General features: G+C 42.4%; 1 protein-coding gene across 2 annotated transcripts in view; it reads left to right on the top strand.

The window, feature by feature from the left end:
* LOC137421293 (transcription factor Sox-6) overlaps positions 1-19,882 on the top strand; it is a 474,574-nt gene that overhangs the window by 396,439 nt on the left and 58,253 nt on the right. Inside the window, exon 15 of one of the 2 annotated variants that reach the window (XM_078781989.1) lies at positions 2,574-2,645. The exons of the other annotated variant lie outside the window; for it this stretch is intronic. Coding sequence (XP_078638115.1) covers positions 2,574-2,592 — 19 coding nt within the window. The 3' untranslated portion in view covers positions 2,593-2,645. Of the gene's footprint in view, positions 1-2,573; positions 2,646-19,882 lie in introns of those variants that run through there. 2 annotated transcript variants of the gene reach the window in all.

The raw sequence follows: 19,882 nt of genomic DNA, 5'->3' as shown, positions 1-19,882 counted from the left end.
GGGTCCTGAATACATTTGATCTGGGTGTCTGCATGAAAGCCCTTCCCATCATCTGGCGCTGGCCAAATGAATTTGCTAGTCATGTAGTAACGATTGGACCCTTCCACACATCCATGAACTACATCGGGATGCTCACTGGACACAAGATGCGTGGTTCTGGATATGCAGAGATTCTCTTTGAGGCACAACTAGTAACAAGTGGATCTCTCAAAGGTGTTCTCAGTGGAAAGGCCTACGCAAAGTCCCTCTTTTGCCTCAAAACAGTGTGTGAGGCAATGGAGAGGCTGTTGATGGAGAGATTCACTGAGGAGGAGAACATCATGATCTCTGACCCTGCTGTGCTTCTCAGAATGACCCAGTCTTGCAACCGAGAGCACCTCGATGAAGCCCTCAAAGACCCCTCAACTCTACTCCTCATCAAAAATTTGCATAAAATTTGCATAATTTTGCATAAAATTTGCAGCAGTAATTTGCATAAAAATGGTATGTGGGACATTTTTTCAGCTTGGGGCCATAGCTAGTCATTTTCTACACATTTTTTCCAATCTAGAAACACTGATTAGAAGTATATCTCCGGGGGGTGCAGGGGGACCTAGTCTTCCTACTAGACTAAAAGAGATACAGAGGATTTTCCAGAGAGTCGGAGAGATCATTGATAAAGACCAGAAAAAGCACAGGGCCCAGCACACTGCCTTGGGGAACTCCAGCCTGAACGGGAAGGGGAGATGAGAGAAATCCATTCAGGGCCACACGTTGACTACGACCGTTGCACGTAGAATCGCCAAACTTTGCACACTTATTGGTCTTGCCCTGGAATAGACTGTGCCCAATTGATGACGTCATCGGTGACGTGGTTCGGCCGCCATCTTGGAAAAACCGAAAAACTTTGCACCTCTATATCTCCGAAAGTACTGAACAGAAAAAATTGAGACATGGCTCATTGTAAAGAACTCTCCATGGGGAATAAAATATGTAAATGATGACATCAGTCACGTGGTTCGGTCGCCATCTTGGAAAAACGGCAAAACTTTGCACCACTATATCTCCAAAAGTGCTGAACAGAAAAAATTGAGACATGGCTCATTGTAAAGAACTCTCCATGGGGAATAAAATATGTTAATGATGACGTCATCAGTCACGTGGTCGGCCGCCATCTTGGAAAAACGGCAAAATTTTGCACCACGAAATCTCCAAAAGTGCTGAACAGAAAAAATTGAGACATGGCTCATTGTAAAGAACTCTCCATGGGGAATAAAATATCTTAATGCTGACGTCATCAGTCACGTGGTCGGCCGCCATCTTGGAAAAACGGCAAAACTTTGCACCACTATATCTCCAAAAGTGCTGAACAGAAAAAATTGAGACATGGCTCATTGTAAAGAACTCTCCATGGGGAATAAAATATGTAAATGATGACGTCATTGGTCACGTGGTTCGGCCGCCATCTTGGAAAAACGGCAAAAGGTTGCGCCACTATATCTCCAAAAGTGCTGAATAGAAAAAATTGAGACATGGCTCATTGTAAAGAACTCTCCATGGGGAATAAAATATGTTAATGATGACGTCATCGGTCACGTGGTTCGGCCGCCATCTTGGAAAAACCGAAAAACTTTGCACCTCCATATCTCTGAAAGTGCTGAATAGAAAAAATGGAGACATGGCTCATCTATATAATAATACCGTAAGGACTCGACTTTGTTATCCCTTTTACGCCGCACCCAGTGACCCGATGCCCCCGGCACTAATGCATTTTCCATCTACGAACCGCGCTCTTTGTTTATCACGTACAGCCATACTCGAAAAATCTGAATTCGCCGACTTTGGGACCCAAAAGCATCCGATTAACGGCCGATACGACGCCATCTTATGACACCATCGTATTGGCGTCTGCTGGGCGAAGGCGATGCGAGCCGTCCGCTGATTGGACAGTCGAGTGGTGTGATGGGTGGTGTGAACCACATGGTCTTTTTATTCCTTTGAACATTTTAAATTAGGATATATAAGGAAACGTTTTTATCGTCATTTTAATAAAGTTAAATGGAGTGACGTTGCGATACTCGGGGTGCGTTGCATAAATCCTCGTAACTCAGAGAGGTGTAGCAGGTGGCGAGACGTAAGGAAGCTTAAAGATAACGAGCTGAAAACAGACAAACGATATCCCTTCCGTGGATGTTCCACGGGTTTCACGTCTTTATCGTCATTTTAATAAAGTTAAATGGAGTGACGTTGCGATCAGTGAGTTGGACTTGTATACGAAGAGATAAAAGGATGGCATTGACTTCGAGACGGTATGTGATAGTTGGCTGCGGCTGGCTGATGCTGCGTTTTTTTTCTAAGTGCCATGGATGCTGATGGACATAATAAAGGTATCGGCTGATCTCTCATCGTAATGTTACCCGATAGAAATTAACTGTTTCTTTGTTTATCATTTCCTGTGCAATAATGTCAAATTGATGTCAGACATCCTTTTCTATTGACAGCTGCTCTCCTTTTCGATGGCATCATCTATTGATATGCATGTTCTTCTTTCATATAATTTTACACATTCACAATCAGTATTTCAATTCTTGCAGACATTGGAAAGGAAGTTGACTCACAGGCCAACTCTCTGGCTCAATCACAGGCCGACGCACAGGCGATGTAATTGTGAGTAGCATTTTTGCACAAGTGAAAATTGATCTTTCTTCCTAACTCTTACTCGGACAAGCAAATCCCCTATGCCATCCATAATGGTACACTCTATCCATACACCACATCCTCCCTTCCGTGGATGTTCCACGGGTTTCACGTCTTTATCGTCATTTTAATAAAGTTAAATGGAGTGACGTTGCGATACTCGGGGTGCGTTGCATAAATCCTCGCAACTCAGAGAGGTGTAGCAGGTGGCGAGACGTAAGGAAGCTTAAAGATAACGAGCTGAAAACAGACGAACGATATGTCAATTTCTTTCTACACCGAACGGAAATAAAAGTATGAGAGCGGGTAGGCATGGCCTGAGCACTTCGAGCAGAGAGGACTGATTGGACTGAACTTAAAGAGAAAAAATTGGAGCTTAACGGAAGAAGAAGATCCCATGAGCGCTCCCATATGCCATCCATAATGGTACACTCTATCCATACACCACATCCTCCTTTCTGTGGATGTTCCACGGGTTTCAGCTAGTTGTAAAGAACTCTCCATGGGGAATAAATTATGTTCATGATGACGTCATCGGTCACGTGGTTCGGCCGCCATCTTGGAAAAACTGAAAAGCTTTGCACCTCCACATCTCCGAAAGTGCTGAATAGAAAAAATTGAGACATGGCTCATTGTAAAGAACTCTCCATGGGGAATAAAACATGTTAATGATGACGTCATCAGTCACGTGGTCGGCCGCCATCTTGGAAAAACGGCAAAACTGTGCACCACTATATCTCCAAAAGTGCTGAACAGAAAAAATTGAGACATAGCTCATTGTAAAGAACTCTCCATGGGGAATAAAATATGTTAATGATGACGTCATATGTCACGTGGTCGGCCGCCATCTTGGAAAAACGGCAAAATTTTGCACCACTATATCTCCAAAAGTGCTGAACAGAAAAAATTGAGACATGGCTCATTGTAAAGAACTCTCCATGGGGAATAAAAGATGTTAATGATGACGTCATATGTCACGTGGTTCGGCCACTATCTTGGAAAAACGGAAAGATTTTGCACCTCCATATCTCTGAAAGTGCTGAATAGAAAAAATTGAGACATGGCTCATTGTAAAGAACTGTCCATGGGGAATAAAATAGGTTAATGATGACATCATAGGTCACGTGGTTCGGCCGCCATCTTGGAAAAACCGAAAAACGTAGCACCTCCATATCTCCAAAAGTGCTGAATAGAAAAAGTTGAGACATGGCTCATTGAAAAGAACTCTCCATGGGGAATAAAATATGTTAATGATGACGTCATCGGTCACGTGGTTCGGCCGCCATCTTGGAAAAACCGAAACCTCCACATCTCCGAAAGTGCTGAATAGAAAAAATTGAGACATGGCTCATTGAAAAGAACTCTCCATGGGGAATAAAATATGTTAATGATGACGTCATCGGTCACGTGGTTCGGCCGCCATATTTGTCCTAAATGGCCGATAAAAAAGTACATTCCGGCAAGTCCTCGGTCTCTGACCGATTTTTCATCTGTCTGTCTGTTTGTCTGTCTGTCTGTTTGCAGCACTGCGTCTACACCGTTGCACATAGAATCGCCAATCTTTGCACACATATTGGTCTTCCCCTGGAATAGACTGTGCCCAATTGATGACGTCATCGGTCACGTGGTTCGGCCGCCATATTGGAAAAACCGAAAAAATTTGCACCTCTATATCTCCGAAAGTACTGAACAGAAAAAATTGAGTCATGGCTCATTGTAAAGAACTCTCCATGGGGAATAAAATACGTAAATGATGACGTCGTCAGTCACGTGGTTCGGCCGCCATCTTGGAAAACGGCAAAAAGTTGCGCCACTATATCTCCAAAAGTGCTGAACAGAAAAAATTGAGACATGGCTCATTGTAAAGAACTCTCCATGGGGAATAAAATGTGTTAATGATGACGTCATCAGTCACGTGGTCGGCCGCGATCTTGGAAAAACAGCAAAACTTTGCACCACTATATCTCCAAAAGTGCTGAACAGAAAAAATTGAGACATGGCTCATTGTAAAGATCTCTCCATGGGGAAAAAAATATGTTAATGATGACGTCATCAGTCACGTGGTTCGGCCGCAATCTTGGAAAAACCGAAAAACCTAGCACCTCCATATCTCCGAAAGTGCTGAATAGAAACATTTGAGACATGGCTCATTGTAAGGACCTCTCCATGGGGAATAAAATATGTTAATGATGACGTCATCAGTCACGTGGTTCGGCCGCCATCTTGGAAAAACCGAAAAACCTAGCACCTCCATATCTCTGAAAGTGCTGAATAGAAACAATTGAGACATGGCTCATTGTAAAGAACTCTCCATGGGGAATAAACTATGTTAATGAGGACGTCATCAGTCACGTGGTTCGGCCGCCATCTTGGAAAAACCGAAAAACCTAGCACCTCCATATCTCTGAAAGTGCTGAATAGAAGCAATTGAGACATGGCTCATTGTAAAGAACTCTCCATGGCGAATAAAATATGTTAATGATGAAGTCATCAGTCACGTGGTTCGGCCGCTATCTTGGAAAAACCGAAAAACATTGCACCTCCATATCTCTGAAAGTGCTCAATAGAAAAAATTGAGACATGGCTCATTGTAAAGAACTCTCCATGGGAAATAAAATATGTTAATGATGACATCATAGGTCACGTGGTTCGGCCGCCATCTTGGAAAAACCGAAAAACTTTGCACCTCCATATCTCCGAAAGTCCTGAACAGACAAAATTGAGACATGGCTCATTGTAAAGAACTCTCCATGGGGAATAAAATATGTTAATGATGACGTCATCAGTCACGTGGTTCGGCCGCCATCTTGGAAAAACCGAAAAACGTTGCGCCACTATATCTCCAAAAGTGCTGAACAGAAAAAATTGAGACATGGCTCATTGTAAAGAACTCCCCATGGGGAATACAATATGTTAATGATGACGTCATATGTCACGTGGTCGGCCGCCATCTTGGAAAAACGGCAAAACTTTGCACCACTATATCTCCAAAAGTGCTGAACAGAAAAAATTGAGACATGGCTCATTGTAAAGAACTCTCCATGGGGAATAAAATATGTTAATAATGACGTCATCAGTCACGTGGGTCGGCCGCCATCTTGGAAAAACGGCAAAACTTTGCACCACTTTTTCTCCAAAAGTGCTGAACAGAAAAAATTGAGACATGGCTCATTGTAAAGAACTCTCCATGGGGAATAAAATATGTTAATGATGACGTCATCAGTCACGTGGTCGGCCGCCATCTTGGAAAAACGGCAAAAATTTGCACCACAAAATCTCCAAAAGTGCTGAATAGAAAAAATTGAGACATGGCTCATTGTAAAGAACTCTCCATGGGGAATAAAATATGTTAATGATGATGTCATCGGTCACGTGGTTCGGCCGCCATCTTGGAAAAACCGAAAAACTCTGCACCTTCACATCTCCAAAAGTCCTGAATAGAAAAAATTGAGGCATGGCTCATTGTAAAGAACTCTCCATGGGGAATAAAATATGTTAATGATGACGTCATCGGTCACGTGGTTCGGCCGCCATATTTGTCCTAAATGGCCGATAAAAAAGTACATTCCGGCAAGTCCTCGGTCTCTGACCGATTTTTCATTACTTGCCGGAAAAATTTTCCGGCAAGTATGTTGATCTGTTCGTTTGTTTGTCTGTCTGTCTGTTTGTCTGTCTGTTTGTCTGTCTGTTTGTCTGTTTGCAGCACTGCGTCTACACCGTTGCACGGAGAATCGCCAAACTTTGCACACATAATGGTCTTGCCCTCTAATATACTGTGCCTCAATGATGACGTCATCAGTGACGTGGTTCGGCCGCCATCTTGGAAAAACCGAATAAATTTGCACCTCTATATCTCCGAAAGTACTGAACAGAAAAAATTGAGACATGGCTCATTGTAAAGAACTCTCCATGGGGAATAAAATATGTTAATGATGACGTCATATGTCACGTGGTCGGCCGCCATCTTGGAAAAACGGCAAAAATTTGCACCACTATATCTCCAAAAGTGCTGAACAGAAAAAATTGAGACATGGCTCATTGTAAAGAACTCTCCATGGGGAATAAAATATGTAAATGATGACGTCATCAGTCACGTGGTTCGGTCGCCATCTTGGAAAAACGGCAAATCGTTGCGCCACTATATCTCCAAAAGTGCTGAACAGAAAAAATTGAGACATGGCTCATTGGAAAGAACTCTCCATGGGGAATAAAATATGTTAATGATGACGTCATATGTCACGTGGTCGGCCGCCATCTTGGAAAAACGGCAAAACTTTGCACCACTATATCTCCAAAAGTGCTGAACAGAATAATTGAGACATGGCTCATTGTAAAGAACTCTCCATGGGGAATAAAATATGTTAATGATGACGTCATCAGTCACGTGGTCGGCCGCCATCTTGGAAAAACGGCAAAACTTTGCACCACAAAATCTCCAAAAGTGCTGAACAGAAAAAATTGAGACATGGCTCATTGTAAAGAACTCTCCATGGGGAATAAAATATGTTAATGATGACGCCATCGGTCACGTGGTTCGGCCGCCATCTTGGAAAAATGGGAAAACTTTGCACCACTATATCTCCAAAAGTGCAGAATGGAAAAAATTGAGACATGGCTCATTGTAAAGAACTCTCAATGGGGAATAAAATATGTTAATGATGACGTCATATGTCACGTGGTTCGGCCGCCATCTTGGAAAAACCGAAAAATTGTGCACCTCCATATCTCTGAAAGTGCTGAATAGAAAAAATTGAGACATGGCTCATTGTAAAGAACTCTCCATGGGGAATAAAATATGTTAATGATGACATCATAGGTCACGTGGTTCGGCTGCCATCTTGGAAAAACCGAAAAACGTAGCACCTCCATATCTCCAAAAGTGCTGAAAAGAAAAAGTTGAGACATGGCTCTTTGTGAAGAACTCTCCATGGGGAATAATATATGTTAATGATGACGTCATCTATCACGTGGTTCGGACGCCATATTTGTCTTAAATGGCCGATAAAAGAGTACATTCCGGCAAGTCCTCGGTCTCTGACCGATTTTTCATCTGTTTGTCTGTCTGTTTGTCTGTTTGTCTGTTTGCAGCACTGCGTCTACACCGTTGCACGTAGAATCGCCAAACTTTGCACACATATTGGTCTTGCCCTGGAATAGACTGTGCCCAATTGATGACGTCATCGGTGACGTGGTTCGGCCGCCATCTTGGAAAAAGCGAAAAATTTTGCACCTCTATATCTCCGAAAGTACTGAACAGAAAAAATTGAGACATGGCTCATTGTAAAGAACTCTCCATGGGGAATAAAATATGGAAATGATGACGTCATCAGTCACGTGGTTCGGTCGCCATCTTGGAAAAACGGCAAAACGTTGCGCCACTATATCTCCAAAAGTGCTGAACAGAAAAAATTGAGACATGGCTCATTGTAAAGAACTCTCTATGGGGTATAAAATATGTTAATGATGACGTCATATGTCACGTGGTCGGCCGCCATCTTGGAAAAACGGCAAAACTTTGCACCACTATATCTCCAAAAGTGCTGAACAGAAAAAATTGAGACATGGCTCATTGTAAAGAACTCCATGGGGAATAAAATATGTTAATGATGACGTCATCAGTCACGTGGTCGGCCGCCATCTTGGAAAAACGGCAAAACTTTGCACCACGAAATCTCCAAAAGTGCTGAACAGAAAAAATTGAGACATGGCTCATTGTAAAGAACTCTCCATGGGGAATAAAATATGTTAATGATGATGTCATATGTCACGTGGTCGGCCGCCATCTTGGAAAAACGGCAAAACTTTGCACCACTATATTTCCAAAAGTGCTGTACAGAAAAAATTGAGACATGGCTCATTGTAAAGAACTCTCCATGGGGAATAAAATATGTTAATTATGACGTCATCGGTCACGTGGTTCAGCCGCCATATTTGTCCTAAATGGCCGATAAAAAAGTACATTCCGGCAAGTCCTCGGTCTCTGACCGATTTTTCATTTGTCTGTTTGTCTGTCTGTCTGTCTGTTTGTCTGTCTGTTTGCAGCACTGCGTCTACACCGTTGCACGTAGAATCGCCAAACTTTGCACACATATTGGTCTTGCCCTGGAATAGACTGTGCCCAATTGATGACGTCATCGGTCACGTGGTTCGGCCGCCATCTTGGAAAAACCGAAAAACCTTGCACCTCCATGTCTCCGAAAGTACTGAACAGAAAAAATTGAGACATGGCTCATTGGAAAGCACTCTCCATGGGGAATACAAGATGTTAATGATGATGTCATCAGTCACGTGGTCGGCCGCCATCTTGGAAAAACGGCAAAACTTTGCACCACTATATCTCCAAAAGTGCTGAACAGAAAAAAATTGAGACATGGCTCATTGTAAAGAACTCCATGGGGAATAAAATATGTTAATGATGACGTCATATGTCACGTGGTCGGCCGCCATCTTGGAAAAACGGCAAAACTTTGCACCACTATATCTCCAAAAGTGCTGAACAGAAAAAATTGAGACATGGCTCATTGGAAAGAACTCTCCATGGGGAATAAAATATGTTAATGATGACGTCATATGTCACGTGGTTCGGCCGCCATCTTGGAAAAAAATTGCACCTCCATATCTCTGAAAGTGCTGAATAGAAAAAATTGAGACATGGCTCATTGAAAAGAACTCTACATGGGGAATAAAATAAGTTAATGATGACGTCATCTATCACGTGGTTCAGCCGCCATATTTGTTCTAAATGGCCGATAAAAAAGTACATTCCGGCAAGTCCTCGGTCTCTGACCGATTTTTCATTACTTGCCGGAAAAATTTTCCGGCAAGTATGTTGATCTGTTCGTTTGTTTGTCTGTTTGTCTGTTTGTTACTTGCCGGAAAAAATTTTCCGGCAAGTATGTTGAACTGTTCGTTTGTCTGTCTGTTTGTCTGTCTGTCTGTCTGTCTGTCTGTCTGTTTGCAGCACTGCGTCTACACCGTTGCACGTAGAATCGCCAAACTTTGCACACATATTGGTCTTGCCCTGGAATAGACTGTGCCCAATTGATGACGTCATCGGTGACGTGTTTCGGCCGCCATCTTGGAAAAACCGAAAAACTTTGCACCTCTATATCTCCGAAAGTACTGAACAGAAAAAATTGAGACATGGCTCGTTGTAAAGAACTCTCCATGGGGAATAAAATACGTAAATGATGACGTCATCAGTCACGTGGTTCTGGCGCCATCTTGGAAAAACCGAAAAACGTTGCGCCACTATATCTCCAAAAGTGCTGAACAGAAAAAATTGAGACTTGGCTCATTGTAAAGAACTCTCCATGGGGAATAAAATATGTTAATGATGACGTCATATGTCACGTGGTCGGCCGCCATCTTGGAAAAACGGCAAAAATTTTCACCACTATAACTCCAAAAGTGCTGAACAGAAAAAATTGAGACATGGCTCATTGTAAAGAACTCTCCATGGGGAATAAAATATGTTAATGATGACGTCATCAGTCACGTGGTCGGCCGCCATCTTGGAAAAACCGAAAAACTCTGCACCTCCACATCTCCAAAAGTCCTGAACAGAAAAAATTGAGGTATGGCTCATTGTAAAGAACTCTCCATGGGGAATAAAATATGTTAATGATGACGTCATGTATCACATAGTTCGGCCGCCATATTTGTTCTAAATGGCCGATAAAAAGTACATTCCGGCAAGTCCTCGGTCTCTGACCGATTTTTCATTACTTGCCGGAAAAATTTCCGGCAAGTATGTTGATCTGTTCGTTTGTTACTTGCCGGAAAAATTTTCCGGCAAGTATGTTGATCTGTTCGTTTGTTACTTGCCGGAAAAGATTCCGGCAAGTATGTTGATCTGTTCGTTTGTTACTTGCCGGAAAAGATTCCGGCAAGTATGTTGATCTGTTCGTTTGTCTGTTTGTCTGTTTGTCTGTTTGTCTGTTTGCAGCACTGCGTCTACACCGTTGCACGTAGAATCGCCAAACTTGGCACACATATTGGTCTTGCCCTCTAATATACTGTGCCCAAATGATGACGTCATCGGTCACGTGGTTCGGCCGCCATCTTGGAAAAACCGAAAAAATTTGCACCTCGATATCTCAAAGTGCTGAACAGAAAAAATTGAGACATGGCTCATTGTGAAGAACTCTCCATGGGGAATAAAACATGTTAATGATGACGTCATCAGTCACGTGGTTCGGCCGCCATCTTGGAAAAACCGAAAAACTTTGCACCTCTATATCTCCGAAAGTACTGAACAGAAAAAATTGAGACATGGCTCATTGTAAAGAACTCTCCATGGGGAATAAAATATGTTAATGATGACGTCATCAGTCACGTGGTCGGCCGCCATCTTGGAAAATGGCAAAATTTTGCACCACTATATCTCCAAAAGTGCTGAACAGAAAAAATTGAGCTCATTGTAAAGTACTCTCCATGGGGAATAAAATGTTAGTGATGACGTCATTGGTCACGTGGTTCGGCCGCCATCTTGGAAAAAGTTTGCAACTCTATATCTCCGAAAGTGCTGAACAGAAAAAATTGAGACATGGCTCATTGTAAAGAACTCGCCATGGGGAATAAAATATGTTAATGATGACGTCATCAGTCACGTGGTTCGGCCGCCATCTTGGAAAAACCTAAAAACTTTGCACCTCCATATCTCTGAAAGTACTGAATAGAAAAAATTGAGACATGGCTCATTGTAAAGAACTCTTGATGGGGAATAAAATGTGTTAATGATGACGTCATCAGTTACGTAGTTCGGCCGCCATCTTGGAAAAACCGAAAAACCTACCACCTCCATATCTCCCAAAGTGCTGAATAGAAAAAATTGAGATGTGACTCATTGTAAAGAACTCTCCATGGGGAATAAAATATGTTAATGATGACGTCATAGGTCACGTGGTTCGGCCGCCATCTTGGAAAAACCGAAAAACCTACCACCTCCATATCTCCCAAAGTGCTCAATATAAAAAATTGAGACATGGCTCATTGTAAAGAACTCTCCATGGGGAATAAAATATGTTCATGATGACATCATCGGTCACGTGGTTCGGCCGCCATATTTGTCCTAAATGGCCGATAAAAAAGTAAATTCCGGCAAGTCCTCGGTCTCTGACCGATTTTTCATCTGTTTGTCTGTTTGTCTGTTTGTCTGTTTGCAGCACTACGTCTACACCGTTGCACGTAGAATCACCAAACTTTGCACACGTATTTGTCTTGCCCTCTAATATACTGTGCCCAAATGATGACGTCATCGGTCACGTGGTTCGGCCGCCATCTTGGAAAAACCGAAAAATTTTGCACCTCCATATCTCCAAAAGTCCTGAACAGAAAAAATTGAGACATGGCTCATTGTAAAGAACTCTCCATGGGGAATAAAATCTGTTAATGATGACGTCATCAGTCACGTGGTCGGCCGCCATCTTGGAAAAACGGCAAAACTTTGCACCATGATATCTCCAAAAGTGCTGAACAGAAAAAATTGAGACATGGCTCATTGTAAAGAACGCTCCATGGGGAATAAAATATGTTAATGATGACGTCATATGTCACGTGGTCGGCCGCCATCTTGGAAAAACGGCAAAAATTTGCACCACTATATCTCCAAAAGTGCTGAACAGAAAAAATTGAGACATTGCTCATTGTAAAGAACTCTCCATGGGGAATAAAATATGTTAATGATGACGTCATATGTCACGTGGTTCGGCCGCCATCTTGGAAAAACCGAAAAATTTTGCACCTCCATTTCTCTGAAAGTGCTGAATAGAAAAAATTGAGACATGGCTCATTGTAAAGAACTCTCCATGGGGAATAAAATATGTTAATGATGATGCCATCGGTCACGTGGTTCGGCCGCCATCTTGGAAAAACGGGAAAACTTTGCACCACCATATCTCCAAAAGTGCAGAATGGAAAAAATTGAGACATGGCTCATTGTAAAGAACTCTCCATGGGGAATAAAATATGTTAATGATGACGTCATCGGTCACGTGGTTCGGCCGCCATATTTGTCCTAAATGGCCGATAAAAAAGTACATTCCGGCAAGTCCTCGGTCTCTGACCGATTTTTCATTTGTCTGTTTGTCTGTTTGTCTGTTTGTCTGTTTGCAGCACTACGTCTACACCGTTGCACGTAGAATCACCAAACTTTGCACACGTATTTGTCTTGCCCTCTAATATACTGTGCCCAAATGATGACGTCATCGGTCACGTGGTTCGGCCGCCATCTTGGAAAAACCGAAATATTTTGCACCTCCATATCTCCAAAAGTCCTGAACAGAAAAAATTGAGACATGGCTCATTGTAAAGAACGCTCCATGGGGAATAAAATATGTTAATGATGACGTCATATGTCACGTGGTCGGCCGCCATCTTGGAAAAACGGCAAAACTTTGCACCACTATATCTCCAAAAGTGCTGAACAGAAAAAATTGAGACATTGCTCATTGTAAAGAACTCTCCATGGGGAATAAAATATGTTAATGATGACGTCATATGTCACGTGGTTCGGCCGCCATCTTGGAAAAACCGAAAAATTTTGCACCTCCATTTCTCTGAAAGTGCTGAATAGAAAAAATTGAGACATGGCTCATTGTAAAGAACTCTCCATGGGCAATAAAATATGTTAATGATGATGCCATCGGTCACGTGGTTCGGCCGCCATCTTGGAAAAACGGGAAAACTTTGCACCACTATATCTCCAAAAGTGCAGAGTGGAAAAAATTGAGACATGGCTCATTGTAAAGAACTCTCCATGGGGAATAAAATATGTTAATGATGACGTCATCGGTCACGTGGTTCGGCCGCCATATTTGTCCTAAATGGCCGATAAAAAAGTACATTCCGGCAAGTCCTCGGTCTCTGACCGATTTTTCATTACTTGCCGGAAAAGATTCCGGCAAGTATGTTGATCTGTTCGTTTGTTTGTCTGTTTGTCTGTTTGTCTGTTTGTCTGTTTGTCTGTTTGCAGCACTACGTCTACACCGTTGCACGTAGAATCACCAAACTTTGCACACGTATTTGTCTTGCCCTCTAATATACTGTGCCCAAATGATGACGTCATCGGTCACGTGGTTCGGCCGCCATCTTGGAAAAACCGAAAAACTTTCCACCTCCATATCTCCGAAAGTCCTGAACAGAAAAAATTGAGACATGGCTCATTGTAAAGAACTCTCCATGGGGAATAAAATATGTTAATGATGACGTCATCAGTCACGTGGTCGGCCGCCATCTTGGAAAAACGGCAAAACTTTGCACCACGATATCTCCAAAAGTGCTGAACAGAAAAAATTGAGACATGGCTCATTGTAAAGAACGCTCCATGGGGAATAAAATATGTTAATGATAACGTCATATGTCACGTGGTCGGCCGCCATCTTGGAAAAACGGCAAAACTTTGCACCACTATATCTCCAAAAGTGCTGAACAGAAAAAATTGAGACATGGCTCATTGTAAAGAACTCTCCATGGGGAATAAAATATGTTAATGATGACGTCATCGGTCACGTGGTTCGGCCGCCATATTTGTCCTAAATGGCCGATAAAAAAGTACATTCCGGCAAGTCCTCGGTCTCTGACCGATTTTTCATTTGTCTGTTTGTCTGTTTGTCTGTTTGTCTGTTTGTCTGTTTGCAGCACTGCGTCTACACCGTTGCACGGAGAATCGCCAAACTTTGCACACATAATGGTCTTGCCCTCTAATATACTGTGCCCCAATGATGACGTCATCGGTGACGTGGTTCGGCCGCCATCTTGGAAAAACCGAATAAATTTGCACCTCTATATCTCCGAAAGTACTGAACAGAAAAAATTGAGACATGGCTCATTGTAAAGAACTCTCCATGGGGAATAAAATATGTAAATGATGACGTCATCAGTCACGTGGTTCGGTCGCCATCTTGGAAAAACGGCAAATCGTTGCGCCACTATATCTCCAAAAGTGCTGAACAGAAAAAATTGAGACATGGCTCATTGGAAAGAACTCTCCATGGGGAATAAAATATGTTAATGATGACGTCATATGTCACGTGGTCGGCCGCCATCTTGGAAAAACGGCAAAACTTTGCACCACTATATCTCCAAAAGTGCTGAACAGAAATAATTGAGACATGGCTCATTGTAAAGAACTCTCCATGGGGAATAAAATATGTTAATGATGACGTCATCAGTCACGTGGTCGGCCGCCATCTTGGAAAAACGGCAAAACTTTGCACCACAAAATCTCCAAAAGTGCTGAACAGAAAAAATTGAGACATGGCTCATTGTAAAGAACTCTCCATGGGGAATAAAATATGTTAATGATGACGGCATCGGTCACGTGGTTCGGCCGCCATCTTGGAAAAATGGGAAAACTTTGCACCACTATATCTCCAAAAGTGCAGAATGGAAAAAATTGAGACATGGCTCATTGCAAAGAACTCTCAATGGGGAATAAAATATGTTAATGATGACGTCATATGTCACGTGGTTCGGCCGCCATCTTGGAAAAACCGAAAAACTTTACACCTCCATATCTCTGAAAGTGCTGAACAGAAAAAATTGAGACATGGCTCATTGTAAATAACTCTCCATGGGGAATAAAATATGTTACTGATGAAGTCATCAGTCACATGGTTCGGCCGCCATCTTGGAAAAACCGAAAAACTTTGCACCTCCATATCTCCGAAAGTGCTGAACAGAAAAAATTGAGACATGGCTCATTGTAAAGAACTCGCCATGGGGAATAAAATATGTTAATGATGACGTCATCAGTCACGTGGTCGGCCGCCATCTTGGAAAAACGGCAAAACTTTGCACCACGATATCTCCAAAAGTGCTGAACAGAAAAAATTGAGACATGGCTCATTGTAAAGAACTCTCCATGGCGAATAAAATATGTTAATGATGACGTCATATGTCACGTGGTCGGCCGCCATCTTGGAAAAACCGAAAAACTTTGCACCTCCATATCTCCGGAAGTGCTGAACAGAAAAAATTGAGACATGGCTCATTGGTAAGAACTCTCCATGGGGAATAAAATATGTTAATGATGACGTCATATGTCACGTGGTCGGCCGCCATCTTGGAAAAACCGAAAAACTTTGCACCTCCATATCTCCGAAAGTGCTGAATAGAAAAAATTGAGACATGGCTCATTGTAAAGAACTCTCCATGGGGAATAAAATATGTTAATGATGATATCATCGGTCACGTGGTTCGGCCGCCATATTTGTTCTAAATGGCCGATAAAAAGTACATTCCGGCAAGTCCTCGGTCTCTGACCGATTTTTCATTTGTTACTTGCCGGAAAAAATTTTCCGGCAAGTATGTTGATCTGTTCGTTACTTGCCGGAAATTTTTTTCCGGCAAGTATGTTGATCTGTTCGTTTGTTTGTCTGTCTGTCTGTTTGTCTGTCTGTTTGTCTGTCTGTTTGTCTGTTTGCAGCACTGCGTCTACACCGTTGCACGGAGAATCGCCAAACTTTGCACACATAATGGTCTTGCCCTCTAATATACTGTGCCTCAATGATGACGTCATCGGTGACGTGGTTCGGCCGCCATCTTGGAAAAACCGAATAAATTTGCACCTCTATATCTCCGAAAGTACTGAACAGAAAAAATTGAGACATGGCTCATTGGAAAGAACTCTCCATGCGGAATAAAATATGTAAATGATGACGTCATCAGTCACGTGGTTCGGTCGCCATCTTGGAAAAACGGCAAAAAGGTTGCGCCACTATATCTCCAAAAGTGCTGAACAGAAAAAATTGAGACATGGCTCATTGGAAAGAACTCTCCATGGGGAATAAAATATGTAAATGATGACGTCATCAGTCACGTGGTTCGGTCGCCATCTTGGAAAAACGGCAAAACGTTGCGCCACTATATCTCCAAAAGTGCTGAACAGAAAAAATTGAGACATGGCTCATTGGAAAGAACTCTCCATGGGGAATAAAATATGTTAATGATGCCATCATATGTCACGTGGTCGGCCGCCATCTTGGAAAAACGGCAAAACTTTGCACCACTATATCTCCAAAAGTGCTGAACAGAAATAATTGAGACATGGCTCATTGTAAAGAACTCTCCATGGGGAATAAAATATGTTAATGATGACGTCATCAGTCACGTGGTCGGCCGCCATCTTGGAAAAACGGCAAAAATTTGCACCACAAAATCTCCAAAAGTGCTGAACAGAAAAAATTGAGACATGGCTCATTGTAAAGAACTCTCCATGGGGAATAAAATATGTTAATGATGACGCCATCGGTCACGTGGTTCGGCCGCCATCTTGGAAAAATGGGAAAACTTTGCACCACTATATCTCCAAAAGTGCAGAATGGAAAAAATTGCGACATGGCTCATTGTAAAGAACTCTCAATGGGGAATAAAATATGTTAATGATGACGTCATATGTCACGTGGTTCGGCCGCCATCTTGGAAAAACCGAAAAATTGTGCACCTCCATATCTCTGAAAGTGCTGAATAGAAAAAATTGAGACATGGCTCATTGTAAAGAACTCTCCATGGGGAATAAAATATGTTAATGATGACATCATAGGTCACGTGGTTCGGCTGCCATCTTGGAAAAACCGAAAAACGTAGCACCTCCATATCTCCAAAAGTGCTGAATAGAAAAAGTTGAGACATGGCTCTTTGTAAAGAACTCTCCATGGGGAATAATATATGTTAATGATGACGTCATCTATCACGTGGTTCGGACGCCATATTTGTCTTAAATGGCCGATAAAAGAGTACATTCCGGCAAGTCCTCGGTCTCTGACCGATTTTTCATTTGTCTGTTTGTCTGTTTGTCTGTTTGTCTGTTTGCAGCACTACGTCTACACCGTTGCACGTAGAATCGCCAAACTTGGCACACATATTGGTCTTGCCCTCTAATATACTGTGCCCAAATGATGACGTCATCAGTCACGTGGTTCGGCCGCCATCTTGGAAAAACCGAAAAATTTTGCACCTCGATATCTCAATGTGCTGAACAGAAAAAATTGAGCCATGGCTCATTGTAAAGAACTCTCCATTGGGAATAAAACATGTTAATGATGACGTCATAGGTCACGTGGTTCGGCCGCCATCTTGGGAAAACGGCAAAACTTTGCACCACGAAATCTCCAAAAGTGCTGAACAGAAAAAATTGAGACATGGCTCATTGTAAAGAACTCTCCATGGGGAATAAAATATGTTAATGATGACGTCATAGGTCACGTGGTTCGGCCGCCATCTTGGAAAAACGGCAAAACTTTGCACCACTATATCTCCAAAAGTGCTGAACAGAAACAATTGAGACATGGCTCATTGTAAAGAACTCTCCATGGGGGAATAAAATATGTTAATGATGACGTCATATGTCACGTGGTTCGGCCGCCATCTTGGAAAAACCGGAAAACGTTACACCTCCATATCTCCGAAAGTCCTGAATAGAAAAACTTGGGACGTGGCTCAATGTAAAGAACTCTCCATGGGGAATAAAATATGTTAATGATGACGTCATCAGTCACGTGGTTCGGCCGCCATATTTGTCCTAAATGGCCAATAAAAAAGTACATTCCGGCAAGTCCTCGGTCTCTGACCGATTTTTCATCTGTTTGTCTGTTTGTCTGTTTGTTACTTGCCGGAAAAATTTTCCGGCAAGTATGTTGATCTGTTCGTTTGTTACTTGCCGGAAAAAATTTTCCGGCAAGTATGTTGATCTGTTCGTTTGTCTGTTTGTCTGTTTGTCTGTTTGTCTGTTTGCAGCACTACGTCTACACCGTTGCACGTAGAATCGCCAAACTTGGCACACATATTGGTCTTGCCCTCTAATATACTGTGCCCAAATGATGACGTCATCAGTCACGTGGTTCGGCCGCCATCTTGGAAAAACCGAAAAATTTTGCACCTCGATATCTCAATGTGCTGAACAGAAAAAATTGAGCCATGGCTCATTGTAAAGAACTCTCCATTGGGAATAAAACATGTTAATGATGACGTCATAGGTCACGTGGTTCGGCCGCCATCTTGGAAAAACGGCAAAACTTTGCACCACGAAATCTCCAAAAGTGCTGAACAGAAAAAATTGAGACATGGCTCATTGTAAAGAACTCTCCATGGGGAATAAAATATGTTAATGATGACGTCATAGGTCACGTGGTTCGGCCGCCATCTTGGAAAAACGGCAAAACTTTGCACCACTATATCTCCAAAAGTGCTGAACAGAAACAATTGAGACATGGCTCATTGTAAAGAACTCTCCATGGGGGAATAAAATATGTTAATGATGACGTCATATGTCACGTGGTTCGGTCGCCATCTTGGAAAAACCGGAAAACGTTACACCTCCATATCTCCGAAAGTCCTGAATAGAAAAACTTGGGACGTGGCTCAATGTAAAGAACTCTCCATGGGGAATAAAATATGTTAATGATGACGTCATCAGTCACGTGGTTCGGCCGCCATATTTGTCCTAAATGGCCAATAAAAAAGTACATTCCGGCAAGTCCTCGGTCTCTGACCGATTTTTCATTACTTGCCGGAAAAATTTTCCGGCAAGTATGTTGATCTGTTCGTTTGTTACTTGCCGGAAATTTTTTTCCGGCAAGTATGTTGATCTGTTCGTTTGTTTGTCTGTCTGTCTGTTTGTCTGTCTGTTTGTCTGTCTGTTTGTCTGTTTGCAGCACTGCGTCTACACCGTTGCACGGAGAATCGCCAAACTTTGCACACATAATGGTCTTGCCCTCTAATATACTGTGCCTCAATGATGACGTCATCGGTGACGTGGTTCGGCCGCCATCTTGGAAAAACCGAATAAATTTGCACCTCTATATCTCCGAAAGTACTGAACAGAAAAAATTGAGACATGGCTCATTGGAAAGAACTCTCCATGCGGAATAAAATATGTAAATGATGACGTCATCAGTCACGTGGTTCGGTCGCCATCTTGGAAAAACGGCAAAAAGGTTGCGCCACTATATCTCCAAAAGTGCTGAACAGAAAAAATTGAGACATGGCTCATTGGAAAGAACTCTCCATGGGGAATAAAATATGTAAATGATGACGTCATCAGTCACGTGGTTCGGTCGCCATCTTGGAAAAACGGCAAAACGTTGCGCCACTATATCTCCAAAAGTGCTGAACAGAAAAAATTGAGACATGGCTCATTGGAAAGAACTCTCCATGGGGAATAAAATATGTTAATGATGCCATCATATGTCACGTGGTCGGCCGC

The sequence above is a fragment of the Myxine glutinosa genome, chromosome 1, assembly GCF_964187855.1.
Source record: "Myxine glutinosa chromosome 1, kmMyxGlut1.1, whole genome shotgun sequence".
Classification (NCBI taxonomy): Eukaryota; Metazoa; Chordata; class Myxini; order Myxiniformes; family Myxinidae; genus Myxine; species Myxine glutinosa.
The sequence above is the reverse complement of the archived record's forward strand: the minus strand, read 5'-3'. Positions and strand labels throughout refer to the sequence as shown.